At 40.7% G+C, this 23,130-nt stretch overlaps 1 protein-coding gene across 7 annotated transcripts in view; it reads right to left on the reverse strand.

The window, feature by feature from the left end:
• Positions 1-336: 336 nt before the first annotated feature.
• The window catches only part of Sybu (syntabulin), a 101,529-nt gene continuing 78,735 nt past the window's right edge, over positions 337-23,130 (reverse strand). For 6 of the 7 annotated variants that reach the window (XM_090339289.1, XM_090339287.1, XM_090339286.1 and 3 more), the window contains 4 exons: positions 11,980-12,082; positions 6,133-6,336; positions 4,320-4,469; positions 337-2,210 (listed from right to left, as the gene is read on the reverse strand). In XM_090339289.1, the coding sequence (XP_090195415.1) occupies positions 1,103-2,210; positions 4,320-4,469; positions 6,133-6,336; positions 11,980-12,082 (1,565 nt within the window). In that variant the 3' untranslated portion in view covers positions 337-1,102. The remainder of the gene's footprint in view (positions 2,211-4,319; positions 4,470-6,132; positions 6,337-11,979; positions 12,083-23,130) is intronic. The other variant, XM_090339288.1, reaches the window with a different exon arrangement.

The following is a 23,130-nucleotide window of genomic DNA, read 5'->3' on the forward strand; positions in this document are numbered from 1 at the left end:
GAACTTCGGGCTCTGCTCAAGACTAGCACCTTACCCCATTGAGCCACAGCACCACTTCCAGTTCTCTAGTGGTTAATTAGAGATAAAAATCTGACAGACTTCAGTGTTGGGGCTGGCTTTGAACTGTGATCCTTAGATCTCAGCCTCCTGAAAAGCTAGGACTATAAGTATGAACCACTGCACCCAGCTAAGGCAGGAAGCCTTCACCTACAGTAATAATCTCTCTTCCTTGTTACTGAATTCAACTGTTATAGAACCTTCTTGATAACTCTGGATGATATGCCATTCATTTAATCAGACCTTACTTACACAGACATAAACTCACATAATTAAGTATTTATTAGGAGCATAAAACATTTATTTAAATGGAAACACTAATCTTTACTTCCATCATGCGGAAATGTGTGGTTACAAACAATTTCCAACAAAACACTATATATAATATAATAAGCTAAAAATAAGTTAGTACATTGTACATTTACATACACTTCATCAATCAATAGTTTTAAGGACAGACTTCAGCCATTTAAGACTTTGCAGCTACACCTAGCTTAAAAAAAAAAAAAAAAGACACTGCCAACACTTCAACTTTATCAACTCCAAGTAAGATACTAAAGAGCTATCCAAAACTTCTTCAAACCAGTTATACAAATACATTTTTATTTTTGGTTACAGTCCCCTGCTATGCACAAGACCACTGGGAATTCTGGAACAGTTATACATTTTAAAACGGCATAAAGCAAAGCAAGGAGATAACATGCCAGCCTTGGAGAAGCTGTCTTGAAAGTGCAAACTCTGCATTATTCTCTTCCTGAACCACTAGGAGAAGATCTGGGGGGAGGGGGTGGACCTCAGACGACACAGCAGGGCCATTATTAGCATGCTTTCTATACCATACTGATAAGACATTTACTGGAATGAGGTCTCCATGTCTTGGAAGATACCTCTGGTTTTCAACAGTGACACAGGCTTCAACTAACTATAGTGCAAATCAAATACCGAGGAGCAACACGACAGAATAGAGACTGCCACACATCAACCTCGTGTTTCTCTACCTGGCACAATGTCACACAGAACACACTGGCAGAGTCACCACTTCTACTTAGGTTTTGTTGTGGAATGCGGTGCGGCGGAGTGAATGCAGGGCTACCACGCAGCAACCCCGGAGCAAGGCTCCAAAGTTGTAGACAGGATCTGTCCCACCCCTCTGAGTACTGAATGCCCACAGGACAGTGGGTACCACGGGAGCAGCCACAGCCAGCAGATCCACCAGGAAACTGCTGCTCCAGTACTGCCTCACAACAGCCCTCTGAGACAGTGGGATGATGCCATCCAATCTTTCTTCTGCAAAAGCTGTGAAATCCAGCTCTCTCATGAGGCAGCTGGCATGGGCTTCCGTAGCTGCCTTGCTGGGTAGAGTCTCCACGGGAGACAGAAGGATGGCTGAGTTCGGACTTGTTGGAGTTAAATCAAGCATTAAGGGAGAGGTGGACTCTGGGAAGCTCTCTGTTGAGTCAACCCCAGACTCATCAGGGGATGCTGAGCTCCAGGGACAGCTGTCCCGGAGCTTGAGCACACTCTGAATGAGCTCGGAGACATCGGGGCTAAAAGCCACCACGTCGGTCTGCACGGCTTGCTCCATCACCGTGTTGCCCTCTTCCTCCTGCCCCACCAACAGAGGAAGGGCCTCCAGGACTTTTGGCTTTGGAGTAGAATGAACAGGCTCCTGGTCACCAGATTCGTGGGTGGTGGCAATCACCACCTCCTCCAACAAATCTGTGCTATCAGCCAAGCTATCACCCATCAGCAGCTCACTGTCAGCTCCTTCCTCCATGACTTGCTCTTCTGGAGATAAGCCATCTGCCATCTTGCCCAAAGGGGTGCCCAGAGGTAAGCTTTTCCTGGGGGAATCACACGGGAAGTCTAGACACAGTTCATCCCTCAGGGAGCCGTTGTGTGCCATTTCCATGCTTTGGAGCAGAGATTCAAGCTTCTTGTTTTGAATGTTTATGTCTACAAAGTATTTCTGAATGCCTTTATCTTTATCAGCCAGGTTGTTCCTCATCGTCTCAATGACCTGTTTGAGCTGCTTGATCTCCTTCCTGGCTTCTTTGAGTGCCAACTGAGCCTCCACCCGGTGACACTCTTCTTCGATCCAGTCTTCCCTCATCCGGGCTAGCTGGGACTTAAGCTCCACAATCTCAGTTTCCCTAGAGGGAAGGCAAGCACAGTTAAAAACAATCCCCCCTCCGAACCCAAAAACAAGCAGTTCTGACATGGCCTGAAGCCATGTTCTTCTTGCAGTTGGAATACAGTTTCGCAATGGTTTTCATTGGCAGGGAGTAGTTACGCACTTCCCCCCCTTTAATTGTAAAATAGCTAATGTAATAATAGAAACCAGAAACAGAATCAAAATAGCTACCATTGTTTTTTTTTTTTTTGTTCTATGTGTCAGGCATTAAGTAGTTTACAAGAACTGTGTCTTATTCTATGATTATAGAACTGTGTTTTTATTATTATTCTCATAGTCTCATAGCCGGTTTTATATCCATAGCCTAATCTTTCACAATACATGTGCAAGAATTGTTGAAAGACAGTCTATTTCACTTTTAGTTAGTTATCAAAGATAGAAGCTGGAATGATATGAACCCTCTCAAAATGATCTCTGGACACATTTCAATGATAATATTTTGCAATCTTCAAGTGCTACATCTTGCACAGGCTTTGTGAAAAAGTTGCTTACTCTGTCTTGTCTCAGATAAAATGATAAGGAATGTGTCTCTGCTGAGCAGAACTGATCATACTTTTTAGATTCTTCAAAGGAAACAATTGCTAAATATTTGCCAAGAAATTCTTTCTTACGTGTTATTTTGCTCCAAAGTCAATGTAAATATATGTTTTCATATGAATTTTGGATATGTAGACCAGATAGTCAGGATCCACATGGATGTGAAGAGTCATCACTAGTACTTAAATTTACACTTGAATATTTTGTCAAGTTTTGCTGCTTTCTCATACCTGTCCCTCCTCTAAGAGTATGAATCTTACAGTCTAGAGATCATATATCAAAGGATTCTGGGAAGTGAAATCTAACTCATTCCATTTAGGAGTTCGGGTCTCAAAACTATTTCAGTCAAGTGAAGAAACAAATTAATCTGGAAGATGAAAACTATCCCTTCTCAATTTCTGCCCACTGTTATCTGTCCACAATTTTATCCAGAGTCCCTTGGTCATCACCACATCTTTGTGGGAGCAGAAGGTGAATGGTGGTAGCCAAGTAGTCATGTGCTAAATCAGACCCCAAAAGCACCACCCTGACCTAAGCTCCCAGCTCTCCTATTTAAACCTCTGGTAGTCTGTCCCAAGAAGTTCCAGGGGGGAAATCATCAAGCAGAAAAACTGGCTTGCCCCCAGAATACCAAAAGTCTTTTCTATCCAAGATAAGATCTTTTAAGCATGTGCTGTTTTTTTTTTTCTTTTTAACCTGAACTCCTGGCCAAGAAAAATGAACCTCTTCCTTCAGCACAGAAATAGCTTGCAGGAATCACAATGCACACATAGATGTCTACTCTTCAGCAAAGACAAATAGGACTTTATGGGGCTTGTGTGGCCTGTTCTGCTAGATGTATGGGATTGTTCTTACACATTTCTGCCAATTAAAAATAGCAATATGGCTAGTTACTGGTGGCCTGTAATCCTAGCTACTCAGGAGGCTGAGATCTGAGGATTATGGTTCAAAGCCAGCCTAGAAAGGAAAATTTGTGAGATTCTTCTTTCCAATCAACAACCAGAAAACCAGAAGTGGAGGCTGTGGCTCAAAGGTGCTCAGAGATGGGCCAGGAGTTTGGCCTGGTGGTAGAGTGCTTGCCTAGCATGCATGAAGACCCAGATGGCTCAAGTGATAGAGTGCTAGCCTTGAGAATGCCCAAAGACAGTGCTTAGGCCCTGAGTTCAAGGCCCAGGACTGCCAAAACAAACAAATAAATAAAAGTTGCTCAGGGACAGTGTCTAGACCTTGAGTTCAAGCCCTACAACTGACAAAAAAGACAAAAAAGAAAAAGGAAAAACAAGATACACACCCTAATTCTTCATGTCAAAGCTGTACACATCCAGAGAAAAGAGGGTTCCCTTTAATCTGAATTCCTCTAAACAGACAAATCGCCACAAACTATGAAGATATCTTCAGAGGCTGGCTTAAGAAATTAGATCAAAAGATGGCTTTCTTTTTTGTTTGGATGAGTGTAGTTAGGGTAGTATAGTCTCAGTATTGTCTTAACTCACTCTGCATAATGAACACCATAGAAAGAATGAAGATTTACCTTTCATGAAGCCGGCGTTCTGATTCCTTCAGCCTGGTCTTCAGGTGTCTTACTGTGACTTCCTTCTGCTGTAGAGGGGTCAAGTATTGTTCTGGATTTGGGGGTCTGACACCATGATTTTCTCCACAGGACATGTACCTTCCAGACCGCCTGGAACAATCCAAGTAATGAGAAGATACTTTGGGCCCTATCTTTATTTCCCCCTTATGGAAAGTAAGTGTGAAATTCTAACTCCACTCTGATGGTATCAAGAAATGAGGCCTTTGGGAGGTAATGTAGAGTTGAGAGGGTAGAGCTTTTTGTTTTGTGTCCTTCCTAAGAAATCCTACGGAACTTTCTAGATGGAGGACTAGTGATAGGATAAATATTAATATTAATATTTAAAAAGCAGTGGAGAGCCTTCCCCAGAACCTACCCATTCTAACATATGCCTGATCCTAATCTCAGACACAGTATCCAGAAAAACTTTCTGGACAAAGCTTTCTATGTGTGTTAGCCACACCATATATCCACCCACCCTATCTTTGATGTATCAGACTAAGTGACACAATCCATAACTTGAGAAGGAACTGCAGCTGTGTGTCAGTCTTAGACCTCGGTAATGGATGAGTTTACCTCAGAAGGCAGAATGGAACATAGCTGCTCATCTCAGAGCTGCCAATGACATGGAAGACTGGAGTGGGGGGAGGAAGGGAGGGAGAGTGAAGGAAGGTTTTTCTCTGACTTAAGGGTGATGATCTATGGCCACTGATTACAGGTCCCTGCTGTGTATTTATAGATACTCTTACATGAGAGGACAATTAAGGTGGAAAGGACGAGGAGAAAGAAAGTGGCAAGATGACCAACTTTCTGTGCAACATGCCCCGGCCTAAATATCCTGCATGATGTTAGTTGAGTTCAGTTTGTTCTGACCTCAACCCTAGATGTGACTATGGCGCTTTGGTGGGAATGGAAAGTTTCTTCTCAAACGAGGCTGCTCCACTCACATCAGTTGTGTTTTGTGTGAGAGGCACTCAGTGTTCTGCAAACAGCCCCAGCTAGAATCCTAGCCAAGAGAAGGGCATCCCGGCTCTAAGAGCTGACTCATGAGAACCGGAGGGGAAGAGGCCTGACGAGGGCAGCCAGCTTCTCCCCTGCTGCTGGACCAAATCCAAGCCACTGTTCAGCTTGTGCCTGAGCCTGCACTCCGCCCAAGATGGCCCACGTCCAGTTCCTTTCCTTTTAGCCTTCCTCCCTGCCCTTCTGGGTATGCAGGCACTCTTCTTGTTCCCCACACTGACTCTCTCTGCTTGCCCTTCAGATGTGACTTCTATTTACTTCCTCAAGGAGGTATCCTGAAACTCCCCAGTGTAAGTGGATCCCCTCCCATGTTCTGAGCCTTCCTATCCCAACAAGAACTATGCAATGCCTTTAGTCTGTTTTTATCATTAGATAGATAATGTCTTCTCCTTTGGTCAGTGAGCTCCAGGCTCACTGTTCAGCGTTCTATTTTCAGGGCTGACCATAGAACTTGGTACTCCATAAACATATGATGTTGGAATGAATGAATGAACACAGGCTGCCTACACCCCTCTTGCTGCCACTGTGCCATTGTTTTCCTTATCAAGGCATTTGCTGGGACTGCTGTACCCTGCTAGACATTGTGGTTTGTGGTCTTTCTGCAGCAATCCTCGAAGGAATATCTGAGTGTGGGAAGGGAAAGAGAAGTGTCTTATTACAGAATAAAGCAGGGGATTAAGAGCTATACATTGTTTTTCTTTTTTAGACAAAAGCTGAAGGAAGAAGCACAAATCAGGGGAGGAATGAAACTCACCTCATGACCGGGCTGCAGTCACTTCCTTTGTAGGAGCCTGAGTTGCTACTGCTTGGGGAAGAGGGGGCATAATTGGGATGGATGTTAACTGGGCTCAGCTGATTCTTGCACAGCATGGACAGCAGGTCTTTCTCCCGAGGGGATGGTGGGCTATTGACAGACTTATGCAACGAAGCTCCATTACTCCGCCCGTGGGGCCCTCTACTGGAAGGAGAGCATGACAAATGTTAGTGCTCTTGTGGCTACAGATGCCTTGGTCTTCCAAAACCCAGTTACAACTAAGGAAATATAATTCTTACAGTCAAATAGTGCAATCTAATTCCAGATGCAATTGGTCCTGATAAATAGCCTTTCCTTACTTACCTGACCTCCTCCCCTCCCCCCTTCCTTGTAGCATTGGCACAAGAAGCCATACTCTGCTCTTTCAAATAGTTTCTGACCAGAAAGCTTGTTTTGGATTAAAGCCAATTGCCTGGTAAGAACACACATCAGGTAAAATACTGATTTGGCTTAGGTTCATTTGGGAAGCTGGTTTGGAAGTATGTTTTTTTCCAGTAAACCTGTTTTGCTTTTAGAATGTCTGGTTTTGGTTCATGTTGGGGTAAGAAAATTAGAGCTAGTTCATTTAAACTATAGAGATGATGGAGTTACCCATGATGGAGAAGAAATAGGTCAGGAGAGGCGAGTTAATAGTTTGCTTTTCTTTCCATTCCCAACTTACCACAACCTTTCCCATTTAATTACAAAAATGTCCACACAGCCCCTTCTCAAGACCTGTCTCTTGCGTTGTCCTCTTCTGCAGGAGGCTGGCTTGTACCTTTTCTAAAATGGAATTTGAATATCCTCCTCCTCCTCCTCCTCCTCCTCCTCCTCCTCCTCCTCCTCCTCCTCCTCCTCCTCCTCCTCCTCCTCCTCCTAATTCCCTCCAGAATAAAAGCCAGACTCTCGTTGCGGTAGCCAGAAAGGTATAATCCATCCCCCCCTCCCAGTCCTAGGCTCCACCATTCCTCTTTTGCTCTACACCATTCCAAATGATTTAGTTTCCTGAAGAAGTTACGCTCATAATCATCTTGAGATTTCTGAAGCTACAGTTTCTCTGGCCTAAAACATGTTCCACTGCCTTCTCTAAGCCACTGGATATTAAGATGCCTCTTGCTTTAAGACTGATGGGAAACTGCTCCAAGCAGCCTTCTCTGAATTCTTTTTCTAGGCCATTGGCAGTAGCGCTTTTTGGTGCTGTCTAATGCCCTGTACAAACTGCCAGCATGGAATTGAACAACATCATCACTAGTGAATACTTGCTTGTCCTGCCACTACACTGGGGCATCTTTGCAGTCAGGGACACAGCCCTATCACTTCCAGCACCACTAGGTGCTCCCTACATGGCTGCTGAGTGAATAAAGTGGATTTGAGTCCTGGCACTATCACATACTTGGTAAGTCACAAGCTATTGCATCTGTGAGTACATACTTCTGCCTTCAGCACAGTTCATAAGAACATCAAGTAATAAATACATTCAAAGCTGGGCTTCTCAGGAAAGCTTATGAGAATCTTATCTCTAATTAACCAACAAGAAGCTAGATGCAGAGTTGTAGATCAAGACGTAAAACGCCAGAAGTGGCACTGTGGCTCAAGGGATAGGCTCAGAGATAATGCCCAGGCCCAGAATTCAAGTCCCACAACCAACAACAACAACAAAAGTGAAAAACCTAAAGGACATCATCAAGCTACGAGTTCCCCAGCCCCCTTAAAAAGAAAATCAACCAAGCACTGGTGGCTCATGCCTGTAATCCTAGCTACTCAGGAAGGTCTGAGGATTGTAGTCCAAAGCTAGGAAAAGGCTATGAGACTCTTATCTCCAATTAACCACCAGAAAGACAGTAGTGGAACTGTAGCTGAAAGTGGTACAGCACTAGCCTTGAGCAAAAAACAAACCTAAGGGACAGTGCCCAAGCTGTGAGTCCAAGCCCCACAACCACCACCACCACCAACAAAAACCAAATGCATTAGGCAAGCAGTAAAATACTTGGTAGCAACCACAAAGCCCAAAATTTGAATCCCATTATTGCTTAAAAACAAAGACAGAAAAACAAATAAAACAATTGGATGTAGGGCCAGGTGCACAACTTAGTGTAGAGTGCTTGCCTAGCATGCACAAAAAACTGGGTTCTATTCCTCAGTACCCCATACAAAGACAAAAGCTGAAAATGGTGCTGTAGCTCAAGTGGTAGAGATCTAGCCTTGAGAAAGTCCAAGGACAGCACTCATGCCCTGAGTTCAAGCCCCAGGACTGGCAAAACAATAAAAAAACAAAAACAAAAAAAAGCAATCAAATGTATCCAAGAAACCAAGTGCAACTCAACTATAGACTGATATTACAGTATTATCTTATTTGGACATTCAGTTATTCTAGTTGCAGAGATTTGCTTTCCAATAAAGTAGAGAAGCATCTTGAGAATGCTAAAAATTCTTAAGTAGGATAACAGTTATGTCAGGAATATTTTTTGATGACATTTCAAGGAAATGAGGGGAAGATTCCTTCCAGATAGCAGTGCTGCTTTTTGACAACATTTTCAATTTGTAATTTTAATCATGGTTCATACCCAACTGACATGTATGTCAGTGGTAAATGTGTGCAAATGTGAAGGCGAGTGTGCATGTGGGTAAACCTGGCACTCTACCATAATTACTTATTTAAAATCAGATGTGATCTCAACTAGCTGTCAACCCAGGAAATCACACATACATGAAACCTCCAAACTGTAAAGCTAGAACTTCTTTCCTCTTGAAACAATCCAAAAAGACTTGTTCTTCATTTTCCAAGAAAAGGACACTTTATATGGAACAGATGGACTGATGGCTTGGTGACAAACCAACTTTGAACAGTCCAGGACTGGGAAGAACCTTATGAGTAGCTGAAAGGAACATGAACTCTGGCTTAGATTTTCTTCTCCATGCTTCATTTCCGAAGTCTGGCACTGACTAGCTTATTTCTTTTTTGTTGTTATTTTTTTACATACAAGTCCTGAGGCTTGAACTGTATTCTAACCATAACCCTCACTTCAGGTAATTATACCACCACTATTATCACCACCATCACCATTTCTTCATCATCGCCATCATCATCACCATCCACTATGATCATTATTATGAGCTCAACTGTGCCCCACCCTCATATTAGCCAGGTGTGGTTGAAGCCCACTTTTAAGGCTTGAGAAGTCTTAGAACAATACATTATATATATTATAGTATATATAGTACATATATAGAGTATAGTATATAGTGTATATATAATATAGTTTATAGTATATATTATAGTATATGTACTATATAGAGTGTATATACTATATAGAGTATATTATATAGTATATAGTGTTTATATAATGTACAGAGTATATGGAATATAATGTATATATACAGTATAGTATTATATATATATATATATATATATATGTGGTATGCCTGAGCTATTGTATGCTTGGGTCAGAGAAAGAAAAGGATCCAAACTTAATTTCTCTAGTATTTATTTTTTCTAAATCTTGTACTTGCTAGACAGATGCTCTACCACTTAAGCCACACCCCAAGCCCTTTAAGCTTCAGTTGTTTTAAAAATAGGAACATGTGCTTTGTCCAAGCTGGTCTGGTATATGTTTCCTGGTAGCTGGGATGGCAAGTACATGCTGCTGTATTTGGGTTAAAATGGGATCTCAAGACCTTCTTTGCCCCAAGCTGGTGTAGAACGTGATCACCCATTTTCTACCTGCTAAGTAATTTGGAGCTACAAGATTTCACAACCACACCTGGTTAATTGCTCTTGAGACTTTGAACTCTATTATCACTTGGCAACAGTTGTTTCTGATATGTGCACCTACCTGATCGTCAAATAACTACTTTTTATTTATTTATTTTGCCCATCCAGGGCTTGAACTCAGGGCCTGGGCACTGTCCCTGGGCTGCCTCAAGGCTACCACCTGAGCCAAGCAACATGTCGGGCTTTTTCTAGGTATGCAGTACCAAGGAATCGAACCTGGGTTTTCGTGCATGCTAAGTAAGCACTCTATCATGAGACCAAACTCCTGGCCCTCACATAACTATTATTAACCATATTTGTACCCAGTCAATATATTGACTTAATGTATCGATTTCAGTGTGTCACATTGAATGTATCCATTTTTATCACACAAATCCTAGACTAGAACATTTCCTCTAAGACCTTCTGTATTATTAACCTTGGAATGTGTCCACTAACCCAAATTTCTTTGAAATGCTTAATCAAATTGGCTTTTTAAAATCCCATGTTCTCAGATAAACTATGCCATGTGTATGGATGTGTTAGTTTCCTCAGAGAAAGTTCATATTTATGCTCTGTGATCCCCAAACACTTTATTTCCAGAGAGCAGAAGGGATGTAGGAATAGAGCAATTGGGCTTTTGCTCAGTGTATTTTACTCTTTGCTTTCAGATTTGTCTGGTTTCAGTTTTATTTCTAATAATAAGAATGTGCTGTGGAGGTATCTCAGGTCCCTTTAGAAACATCCGCCATACCTATGGATCACCCAAGAGAAATTGGAAATCTCCTGAGTCCTGGAAATGCAAGCTTCTAGAAAGTCTAGAAAATTTCTCTTTTGCCTCTAGGAAGGCTCCTCCTATAGTTTATCATCTCCACCTCCCCATGGCCCCTCATTTTTTTTTTTACAAATTTAAATCAAATGATTATATAAAGTTGGAAGAAAAAAAATCCCCAGGTACAGTGTATTCACGTCACTCTTTCCAGAGTCTTGTTCAGAGCTTCTCAATCACTGAGGTCTCCCGGGACCAGCCCATCCAGAATACACCACATAATCCATTATTCTTTTCCCTGTATGTTTTATTGTTTTTCTTCTTGTTGTTTTTCTAATCATTTCACATTTACTGTCTTTTTTTCCTAACAAGGATGAATATAGGTTTCATGGGATTTTGCTTGTTGCTGTATCTCCAGACCTTGCATTATAGTCCATACCGATTGAACACTAGATGGAATAACTATATTGGTGGCAGGTACAGAATTCTGGGGCCCCTATTATTCTCCATCACATTTGGATGGTGGCTTCCACATTCCACAGTCCTCTTCTCTAATTTACTCAAATCATTGAGGAAGTCTTGATCAGAAACGCTAGGCTTAGCAACACCAAGCTGTAAGCACTGACCTAATCAGAAACTCTATGAGAGATATATCATTTTAGCTCTCTTTTCCAGATGAGAAACTGAGGAACATTAGTTCAGCACCTTGCTCAGAGCCATACTGCCCACCGATGGTGGTAATAAAGCACTCAGACCAAGGCAGCCTGGCTCCCATTCAGATGCTTTGCTGTCTGGCCTCTTGCAGGTCCATGAACCTCACTCTTTTCTTTCTCTTTGGGTGCTCCTGGGACCATTGCTTCTTTCACAAAGATAAGAAAAACAGAAGCCGAACTAGAAGAAAGGCTTCCTGACTAGGAAATGAGACTCAGAAAGTAGAAACAGGTGGGGAACTGGAAGACTACATGCTTAATACCCAAGTGAGGAGACAGCTGAGTAAGGAAAAAAGGACAGAGAAGGATGAGGGGACACAGAGCCCAGGTCTGAATAGGGGACAATTTAGGGAGACAATTCAGACTGAGTCATATGACCACAGTAAATGAAGTTGGAAAAGATCCCATTGCAAATCACATAAAATGCAAAACCATTCATTGAAAAATAAAAATAATAAACACAATACATAAATAAAAATAAGAATAATCAACAAACAAGATGGTTCCACAGAAACATGAAATGTAGGTACATCAACTGTGTAAAGCACCCAAAGTACTAAGCAAGAGACAATGCCTACTTGCGTGCAAAAGAGGACCGCTTGCTTCCAGTGGTCGACATGTGGACTTCGGGGGCTGAAATGCTGCCCGTGCTGCTCGAGGAGCTAAAATCTGCTTCACTACCTGAAAAACAACCGGGGAGAAAAAAAGCATGAAGAAAACAAAACCCAAGAGCTGGCTGGCCCGTCCCCAGCCTTCTCTGTCTCTGGCTTCCTGCATTGGGAACAATGCCAGTGCCAAAATTCCAGAGCTTTTAGCTTGCAGCATTTTCCTCAAAGCAGACAAGAGATGGCACAAGCACAAGGCTATCATTTCATAAATACAGGCTAGAAGCACAGGGGCTGCTCTCATAAAGTTGCCAGTCTCCAGTGGATTGTCCACAGTGACTGAAGCAGAGCAAGAAGTGTCCACCCTAGGCTCTCACCCAATAGCATGAGCCCCGGGTGTAAGCAAAAGGAAAAGCATACTTAGTTCCAATCTAGCTTTTCTAAGAGGCTTTATCTTTACGCTTTTGCAGTCGGCTAGTCATAGATGAATTTGGCATCTCAGGTCTGGAGACAGTCAGCCACTTACACACACACACAGTCAGGAGGAAAGCCTGTGTGCCACACAGCTGCCTGAGCCCACACTATCTGATTACAGGGCTGACTTTGTCTGACTGCAACTTTGGTTTTCCTATAATGAACAGAAGTTGGAGTAAAAGCAGGAAACTAACATTTCCAAACAGCCAGTGAGGGGAACTGATGAAGTATACTGAAATCTGGAATTTTAGTTGTAGGGTGGAGTTGTTTATTAGTAAACTCACATTGTATTTTGAATTGAAGCAGGAGTTGGATGTGTGATTATAAGAAATATGGGTTGTCTGTTAACACAGTGTAAGGTTATTCTCATAAAAAAAGAAACTATCCTGAATAGTAATGATGGAAATATTCCCAAGAATGGCCCTGGTAGAACAAGGAAAAGTAAAAGGACATTTAAAATGCAAGATGAAATTTCCTGCATTTTTGGAAAGTAAATCTAAAATTCATTTAGTTTGTTTAAAAAAATCTATAAAAAGTTATTTATAGTTCTTCTAGTCTAGAACTCAGAGCCAACTTCCTTTTGTGTATGTGTATTGATCCTGGGGCTTGAGCACAGAGCCTGGGTGCCGTCCCTGAGCTTTTCTCCTCAAGGCTAACACTCTACCACTTGTGCAACAGCCTCACTCTCAAACTTTCCTGCTGTTTAATTAGAGATAAGAATCAGGGACTTTCCTGTTCCATTGAGCTTTGAACTACAATCCTCAAGATCTCACCCTTCTGAATAGCTAGGATTACAGGTGTGAACCACCAGTGCCGGCCAGTTTCCATTGCTAAGCTTAGGAAAAATAATTTAAATCCTTGAAAATCTCTCAAGCAATGAACAATAATTATTATTATAAAAATAACTATTGCATGCCCACTAGGTCCCAGGACCTGAACTAGATGCTTGCTCTATTCTTTATATCATTTAAACTTGACCTTTTGCTAAGGCAGATACTAATCTCACTATTGTACTATTATGGAAACCAAAGCTGATTTACCGAAGACTAGTGGGTGATGGGTCGAGCATATTACCAAATCCTCAGACACTTTTGGGCCAACAAGCTTTGTCCTGGACAGGCAGTGGAAGGAAATGGGGAGCCAAGAGGTCCCTAGGTGGACTATACCACACCATTTCCCTAACAGACCAAGCCAGACTTTGGTACATTGGTATACAGACCGTCTCTGTATAGCTTCATTAGTTCTGACAGAGGAGAAGTGGAACCAGGAAAAGGCAGAGAGCAGGACTGTGGGATAGGGAGGGATGGATTCCTTTGTCTAGTTTACAGCTGTGAATTTCAGTTCCCAGCTGAATCAGGGAAGATTAGGGAGGTAATTTATCAAGACCCAGACCTTCTGAACTTCAGAGACCTTGTCTCAAGATGTAATGCACTTGTATAGCTCCAGGAACGTAATTAGTTGCTTCTGAGTAATGTACTCCTTGGATTGTAACAATTTACAATCTCAAGGGTTCAAGACTGATTTTAATCCAGAATACACTATTTCTGACTAACGCTGTCAGCAAATTACCAAGGAAATTATTAAGAGATAAAGGAAGATCATTTTCCAAAATAGATAATTTGGTTAAAGCCATTGGTTTACAAAATTAATCTTTAATGTAAAATTATTACCTGCAAATATATAATTTTCATTTCATAGATTGCCTGCATACAAATAAAAATTCTACAATAGAAATGGAAAATTGTTGAAGATCTACAATTACCCCAGGATGCTTTGGTCTATAGCAATTACATTTTCTAAGCCAAAAGGTAACTTTGTTCTCTATTTTATTGCAACTGGAACTCAATATATTGACTTTTATGTATTTACAGAGCCTGAAATCTCTTGGTCTCAGTGCTTTTCTATATTTTGCACATCTTAAAAGACTAGAAAACATACTCAGAGGGTGCCAGAAAGCTGTATTCTGAACTGTTGAAATGATATGTTAGTTAAAAAAATACCTACATGGCACAGACAAAAATTTATGACTCCATAGACATAATGTTTTATTATATAGATTAATATGTATCTCTACATACAAACCCTCAGCCTAGCTTTAATTATGTTCTAAAATCTAAGTGCCAGTGATTGTTCGTTAAACATGTCATTTGAAATATGATGTAAAAATCAATGTTAATAAAATTGAAATATAAGAAAAATACCTACACGGCTTCACAAATACTTCATTTTATGATGTTAGGAAGTATAAACAATCTTGTTAGGTGAATACAATGGGAAAGATTAATGAGCTTTTCATAAGTGATACACATAAAATTAATAATTTTATTGTTATTTCATGTTGAATCAAGGTCTTGCCCAGATTGGCCTTAAACTTTTGAGCTAGAACTCTGGGCCTGAGCACTGTCTCTGAGCTTTTCAGCTCAAGGCTACTGCCCTTTTATATTCTTATATATTGCTAGAATCATTTGAAGAGCACCTAACCTAATCATGCAGAACTTGAGTCCTATCTCTACTTAGGGGGAAGAAGACAATTTAATGCCTCAGTTTCCTTATCTGTTAAAATTACAGGGACCCTAACATAGGTTTATAAACTTAACATACCACATCATACGCTTATCAGTTAATATGTACAGAATATAAAGTGAAGAAAATCACCTGATCCATCATAAATTCTGAATCAATCTTAAATGTGATTGGTCTACTTCAAGGGTTAAAAAAGCAACTTTTAAAAATTATTTTTAAATAGCTGTACAAAAGAGCTGCCATTTAACAAAGCAGTTAAAAAGGCAACTTCCTTTGCACTAAACATTTCTTTTGTAGAAAATTTAGAAAATGGTCATAGTCAAGAAGGAAATATATCATCTCTAATTCTATCACCAAAAAACAATCCTTTGATATGAAATTATTCAACATTCTCACTTAGCATGTTAGTATGTTATCTACTTGATTTTTCCTCTAAAGGTAATTGCTTGCTTTTTATGGAATTAGTATGTAGGATATTTCAAATTTGTATTAGAAACAAATATGATGTGTCAGAAGCCATCTTAAGTACTTTTTACATATTAATTCATTTCTAGCAATATTATAAAAGCTTTATGAAATAAGGACAGTTATCAGTCTTTTTTATAAAGGAGGCCGAAAATAGGCACACAGTGACATAACTACTAAGATTCCAGGACCATGTTATAAACACAGGGCAATATTTAGTAAGAATCCTTCAGCATACAAATTAATATATTTATCTGTTGCCTCCTGACCTCTTCAGTGTAAATTCCTAAAAGCAGATTCTAAACCAAAGGATCTGCCTGCTTGAAATTATCCCATATCCACAGCAATATGGAGTTGGCAGTGGACTAAAATAGAACTTTTTTATGTCAGCTGGGACTCTGGGCCTGGACACTGTCCCTAAACTCTTCAGCTCACGGTTACTGTCCTACTCCCTGAACCACAATGCCACTTTGGTTTTCTGGTGGTTAACTGGAGATAAGAATCTCCCCGACTTTTGGCCTGGCTATCTTTGAACTGCAAGCCTCAGATCTCAGCCTCCTGAGTAGCTAGGATGACAGGCGTGCGCCACCAGTGCCCGGCTGGACTAAAGTAGATTTTATGATATTACTGGAAATACTCTAACCAAGAATGTAGTCTTAGCATGAAGCATTGTGCCTGAGAAGCTGAAAAAAAATTAAAGAGTCATGCCCATCAGCCCTGATTGTCTTACCTTTAAGGAGTTATACAAAGGGATTACTATTCAACATGTCAGTATAAAAGTACAGTGCATCTTGATCATGTTACCTTTCATGTTTCCCCATCTCTTGCCAATCTCCTCCTCCCCATCCATTTTTTAAGTTTCATAGGAAATGCATTCAATATCATGTTTGCATTCTCACCCCTTCTTCGCTCTCCATGGTCACATCTTTGGTCAGCTGCCCAGGTTGGGGGCAGGGGCTGCAGCTCTGTGCCTTCTGCATGGATGTGATGCCTTTCATCCTGAAGCAGAAGGCACATCTCTAGGTATCGAGCTATACCTGGCAGACTCCAAGATGTTCTGCTGCTTTTATGTGCTGGTACTGTTGAACTCTTTGGGAGGTCTTGCTTTTCTCTACACTATTAGAATCCTAAGTCCAAGTTTAATAAGGCCATATAATTAAAGCAGAAATGGAAACAAAAAGAATATAAACCCAAGAAGATTAACTAGACCTATTTTTAAAATACTGCTTGTATTTGGATTGTGTCAGATGTTATTATTTTAGGCTGCTTTCAGGAGTCCTTGAATGTCATTACATCCCAGACCGCTGAGAACAGAGTGATTCTGTCATATCGTAAGCTGTATTAAGCCATTCTAAACCTCTGATTTAAGGAAGCCCAAACCCTCCATTATCCTTTGTCACTGCAAAGCCCATCAAATTAATTCAGGTTGACTGTCTATATCCCACCTCAAGTGGAAGCAGCAAACTTAAAAGAGAAAAAATAAAATTCTCCCCTTTACCTTTCATCTTCCCCATCATTGTATACACGCTGACATATAGCTCTTTCATTTTAAGGCCACTAGGGAGGAGAGAAAAGCTACTTTCACTGACACCAAGCACAGCAAACCTTAAAACAGCTGGAACAGTGCATATGCAATTATGGTAGAATCTATTAAAAGGAGTTGCTTGAACTCTGTTTGATGCGATAGTTGTGAATGCTTGGGGACAGAGCCAAGGAATGGCCCAAATGCATCACAATGAAACCCCTTCCTTCCTTCCTTCCTTCCTTCCTTCCTTCCTTCCTTCCTTCCTTCCTTCCTTCCTCCCTCCCTCCCTCCCTCCCTTCCTTCCTTCCTTCCTTCTTTCCTTCCTTCCTCCTTCCGTCCCTCTCTCCCTTCCTTCCTTTTTTCCTCCCTCCTTTTCTTCCTTTCTCCATCCCTCTCTTCTTTCTTCCTTCCTCTTTCTTCCTTTTTCTTTTCTTTTTGAAAGTTTATTCAAGCTACTTTCCTGAATCCATTCTAAGTGTTTATCTCAAAAAGGGAAATTTGGTCAAAATATCAAAAAATTGATTATAAAATTTGTGTGCTTTCTTCTTTGTATACTTTCTTGTATGTCAATGCAGTAAATTTTAAAATTCTTGAAATTGTTAAAGTGTCGATTTATATCATAAATTCCAAAATCATTTACCTTCATGGTGATTGACATTCAGCCAATGGAGTTGCAATATAATAAGAGAAATACATGTAAATAGAAGTAAACAAGGACCTTAAAATATATAGGAATTAAACTTCTAAAATTTTTAAAAATTTTATTGTCAGGGTAATGGTCTAGAGAGAGGGGTTATAGTTACATTTGTCAGCTAGTGGGCACATTACTTCTTTCACATTAACACCCCTAGGAATTAAAAAATATTGAAAAAGAGTTTGGTCTAGTGGTAGAGTGCTTGCCTAACATGCACGAAGACCTGGGTTCGATTCCTAGGTACTACATACATAGAAAAATAACTGGAAGTAGTGCTGAGGCTCAAGTGGTAGAGCTCTAGCCTTGAGAAAGTCTAAGGACAGTGCTCAGGCTCTGAGTTCAAGCCCTACAACTGGCAAAAATAAATAAATAAACCTGCTCGTGGTAAAACAGAAGTGTAAAGAAAAATGATGGACTAAAAGGAAACATTTAAAGTATAATAAAGTTAAATTCCTTGGGGCCGGGAGTTTGGCCTAGTGGTTAAAGTGCTTGCCTAGCATGCACGAAGACCCAGGTTCAATTTCTCAGTACCACATACATTGAAATAAGCTGGAAGTGGTGCTGAGGCTCAAGTGGTAGAGCTCTAGCCTTGAGAAAGTCCAAGGACAGTGCTCAGGCCCTGAGCTCAAGCCCAGGACTGGCAAAAACAAAACAAAACAAAACAAAAGACAAGTTAATTTCCTTCTTTTACCATAAACTCATCCATATTACAAAAATGCTGTGAGAAAATGGATAAAAGACATGAACATTTTGGATTATGGTTTGCGCCAGTAATTCCAGCTACTTGGAAGGTAGAGGCAAGAGGATTGAATTCAAGGGCAGCATGAACAATAGTAGTAGAGTGAACCTGTGTCTAAAGCAAAAGAAAAACAAAGATATGACTTTCCTTTATCCTGGCTCAGCTACTTATTCTTGTTAGAAATACAAGCAATCTACCTGTTGATGACCAAGAAGACTGAATGAAAGAAGAAAGAGACAAACAGGGTTTAAGGATACTGCCACAAAAGATGAGAAAGTGAAAATGGTTAATCAAAAGTCACTATAAAGCCTGGTTCTACCTCTCATTACCTGTTCAGTCTTGCTTAAGTTATTTTAATCTGAAGTGCTAGTTGTTGTATGTGCACATATAAATGTGTCTATATAGATATATATGTATACATGTATACATACATACATATATATGTACATAGAAAGGATAATTTATCTATTTGGCAAAATTTGTTATTGCATGTTTACTGAGACTGCGGTAGGTGGCAGGCCCTGCTCTATGTGTGGAACAAGAAGTCCATCCTTGTATAGCTGTTGTGCAGATATAATGATGTGATTCATAGAAAATGCTTAGTATTATTACTACTCATCTCATATTACTAATAATATAACAATGCCTACACCTTACTACGCAGAACTACCAGGGGACTTTAATAGCTGCATCCTTCTAGACAACACTGACTGAAGTTTAGAACATCTAGGAGAAAGAGAGCCCCCAGAAATCTGTATTCTTAACCATTGGTGGAGATGATTGGGCAACAGAGATTGTGTTGTAAGGAAGAGACTTTCAAGTTCTGCCCAACCTCTGAGCTTATTTCAGTGGGTAGCAGAAACTAGAGCAGTGAGGATTCAGCTTGTCACAGGCCAACTATTCAGAAGAAGAATTTAACTCATGGCATTGCTTACAGGGCTCCAGGAATACTTTCCCCGGCCAAATACGTTATCAGAAGATGAGATAAGAGGATTGAAACATAAATAGGGCATGAGCCATTCAAAAGGAAACTGGTTCCATTTAAACTCATATAACAAAGGTTGGCTTGCAAAGTAAGTGCATGTTTTGAGGTCCTCAAAACCCTGTTTTAAAAGAAGGGGCCAACGAGTATGCAGTTGTGGGTGTTAAACACCATTCAGCCAAAGGAAACTCTATGAAACAATCCAGCAGGAGCTCCATTTAGAAGCCCCAACCTGCTCCTTCAGTGTATCCACTTGTCCTTGGCACACCTGTTGAAGGGCACCAAAGGACCGGCATGCAGAAGCCTATCATTGCCACATCTCTGGCAAAAGGCCTTGTGGCAGGCAGGCTCCAGGCACAACCTGTGCCTTTTACTGAACCAGCCTGGGAAAGGTCACATCCACAGGGATCAAAAATTGCATCCTAATTATTTGGGAGACTTGCCCACATATGCCCTGAAGCATTTTTCAGATGTTTCCACGTTCCTTATACTTGCTGTCTAGTCAAGTCTGCTGAAGAGAACTGACATGCTGCTTCTTTAACAAAGCTAGGTGGAGAACTGGCGGCTTCTATTTAAGAAATGTCTGTCAGTGTTTACCAAAGTGAGATGACTATCCTGTGTGTCTTTAGAAAAACGCAAACACGAAGGAAAAGCAGCACAAAAGGTGGTGACCATGGGTGCGAAGCAGTGGTGCCAAGTAGGGGGAATCAAGATGAGAAAAGGTGAAGAAGTGGGTGGGGGAGAAAAAATGTGGACTGAGAAAGGTATCAACACTGCAAAGTCAGGCAGGACTGTAACTTTAAGTTCAGGATATGGGGGGGGGGAGGGAAGGATGGAAATGTATGTATATATGTAAATATGTATATGTATACACACATACATACACACATATATACTGAGCTACCTCATCCACCTTCCTCTTCTCAGCAAAGAAGTGCTATAAACTTGCATTTGTATACCTGAATAGAAGAACTCCCCTCTGCCATACACATACTTGTCTGAAAGAGATGACATGATCTTGCTGCCAAGGTGTTGAACAAGGCTTTGAAGTAGTACGGTTTCTTTCCTCATTGGTGAACTGAAATACTTTATTTGCTCTAAACTGAACAGCATTGGATGTCTCTCCTCCTCTTACACCTTGTTGGCTGGCTACCATGTCACAATCCATTCGGACTGCCTGGCTCCCCTGCATTCATGCAGCAGCTCTGGGAGAATCTCAGTCCACAACACATGTACATGTTGTTACACTGGCGCATTCTCAGCAGCATGTACTCTCTCCTTCAGACCAGCCCAACCCCACATGGTTATAACAGCCTCTCTCCCCTTGCCCTGCCCTCCCTTTCTTCCTCTCCTCTTCTCCTCTGCCCCTTTCTTTCCTTCTCCTTCTCTCTTTCCCCTCTTCTCTCCCTTGGTAGATACAAAGCACAATATCTATATTCTGTATATTAGGGATACCGCAGCCAAAATTCCTTTCTTCTTAAGTATCCTACTGACAATCTCTAATGGTCTCCTGATACCCTGTCTAGCACTCTTCATTTATAACTGACAGGACAGATGGGAGAAAGAGGCAAAGGATCGGGTCACAGAGTATCATGTGGAAACAAAGCATGCTGTTTTTCCACAGAAGAGTGACCTTTCATTATTTTCTCTGCAACCCAGAAAGCTATTTCTTATTTCTTCTTCTTCTCTATTTTTATTGTGCATCTGAGAAGCACAGCATTGGACTAATCATAATCCTTGATTTTTTTATATATTCTCTTCATTGGGTATGAAAAGTGGCTTAAAATTTGATTGACTTATGTACTGACTAATTAGGTTACATATTTGTATTTTATTAGTTATATAGTAGGGAAGGACATCACTGTTACATCTGCACACGTGTTTACACTGTATTCCAATCAATCTTGTCCCTTGATAATATTCCCTGCCCCCTCTGTCCCCTATAAAAATAATCACCAAAAGGTTTCCTTATTTCGCTTTTATTCTTACAAATAATCTATTTCAACAATAGTCAACCTACTTTATCTTCTCAATTAATTTATTTTAATACCATAATAAATGAAGCAACACTCACCATCCCATCAGCAAAACGGACAATGTGACCTTATATATAATTACATTTTCTCCTCAGCCTAGTTCCTGTTAACCTCTTCTTCCTCTTACATTCTACAACAGCACCTATAAATATTCTAAAACAGCAGATTCTTTTTAATTTAGGGGTTAAAATTTTTATTTTTGTGGTACTGAAGTTTGACCTCAGGGCCTGATGCTTGCAAGTCAGGTACCCTGCCACTTGAACCATTCCCCAGCATTGGTGTTTTGGCTTTTGAGCCTTGCACTCAGTCTTCTAGCTTCTACTGCTTTAGGAGCTGGAATTACAGGCATTTGAGAATTGTTTTTAAAGTTTTTTAAGGACAAATAACTATGATGAGTAATCAGGGACTATTTTCAAAATTCTCCAAGTAATTGCAGTATATCAACAACCGCTATAATATGCTACAATTATAATGTTTTACTAGTATATACTTGCTTTGTTGCCAGTCCTGGGGCTTGAACTCAGGGACTGGGCACTGTCCTTGGACACTTTTTGCACTAGTTCTCTGCCACTTGAGCCACAGCTGCACTTCCGGCTTTTTTGGTGTATGTGGTACCAGGGAATCAAACCCAGGGCTTCATGCACGCTAGGCAAGCACTCTACTACTACACCACACCCCCAGCCCTAGTATATAATTTCCTTTTTTGCCAGCACTGGGCTTGAGCTCAGAGCCTGAGCACTGTCCTTGGACTTTCTCAAGGCTAGAGCTCTACCACTTGAGCCTCAGCACTACTTCCAGTTTTTTTCTATGTATGTGGTACCTAGTAATCGAATCCAGGTCTTTGCACATGCTAGGCAAGTACTCTACCACTAGGCCAAACTCCTAGCCCCCTAATAATAAATAATTTTTAACATGAGTTATTTCTTCATTTTCTGGATGATAAGAAAGCAAGTTGCATTTATTCCAGTTATTTCCTGCTCTGATAAACTCCTATTTAAATGTCCAGGGACATAAAGAAAAGAAATAAGAAAATTCACTTTTATGCAATGTGTTTATATCCACAAAACCAAATGCTTTGTGGATAATCTGTTTTTGCATTCCCTTCCCATATTATATGGAGAACTAATAGTCAAAAGTAAAATCAGAAAATATATTTTAGCTTACCTTAATTTTAGGGTCCAATATAGCTAAGACACAGCTTTAAATCCCATGGGAATTCTGACCCTGCATAGCCCCAAAAGATCAGAAATTATCTTGATGCACCATTAGGCTTGGCTTTGGTCATTCCATAACTTACTGTTTGTCTTGACAAAGACAAAGCCATGGCTAAGAGAAAGTGACTGAGTTAATACATGAATACTGACACGAGTTACTACATGGCTGCTCCTTAATTCACATATCATCTCAAAACAAGGACTCTTCTCAAACAATGACTCTCAGGGTGTGGTTTCGAATCACTTCTACCAGCAGCAGCAGCAGCAGCAGCAGCAGCACCAGAAGCCCCTCAGGACATGCTTTTTACTCACTGAGAATGGTCTTCATGAAGTTCAATAGCTTACAGGCAGGGATAGGGCCTGGTAATGGAGGTTTCAATATGTTCTCCAGCTTATATGAACAGGGCCATTTGTGAACCACCACTCTGAGGCACTCAGTTTTTCTGTCAATAGCTGCTTCTGATCAAGTGGG

The sequence above is a fragment of the Megascapheus bottae genome, chromosome 9 (genome assembly GCF_031878675.1).
Source record: "Megascapheus bottae isolate mThoBot1 chromosome 9, mThoBot2.hap1, whole genome shotgun sequence".
Classification (NCBI taxonomy): Eukaryota; Metazoa; Chordata; class Mammalia; order Rodentia; family Geomyidae; genus Megascapheus; species Megascapheus bottae.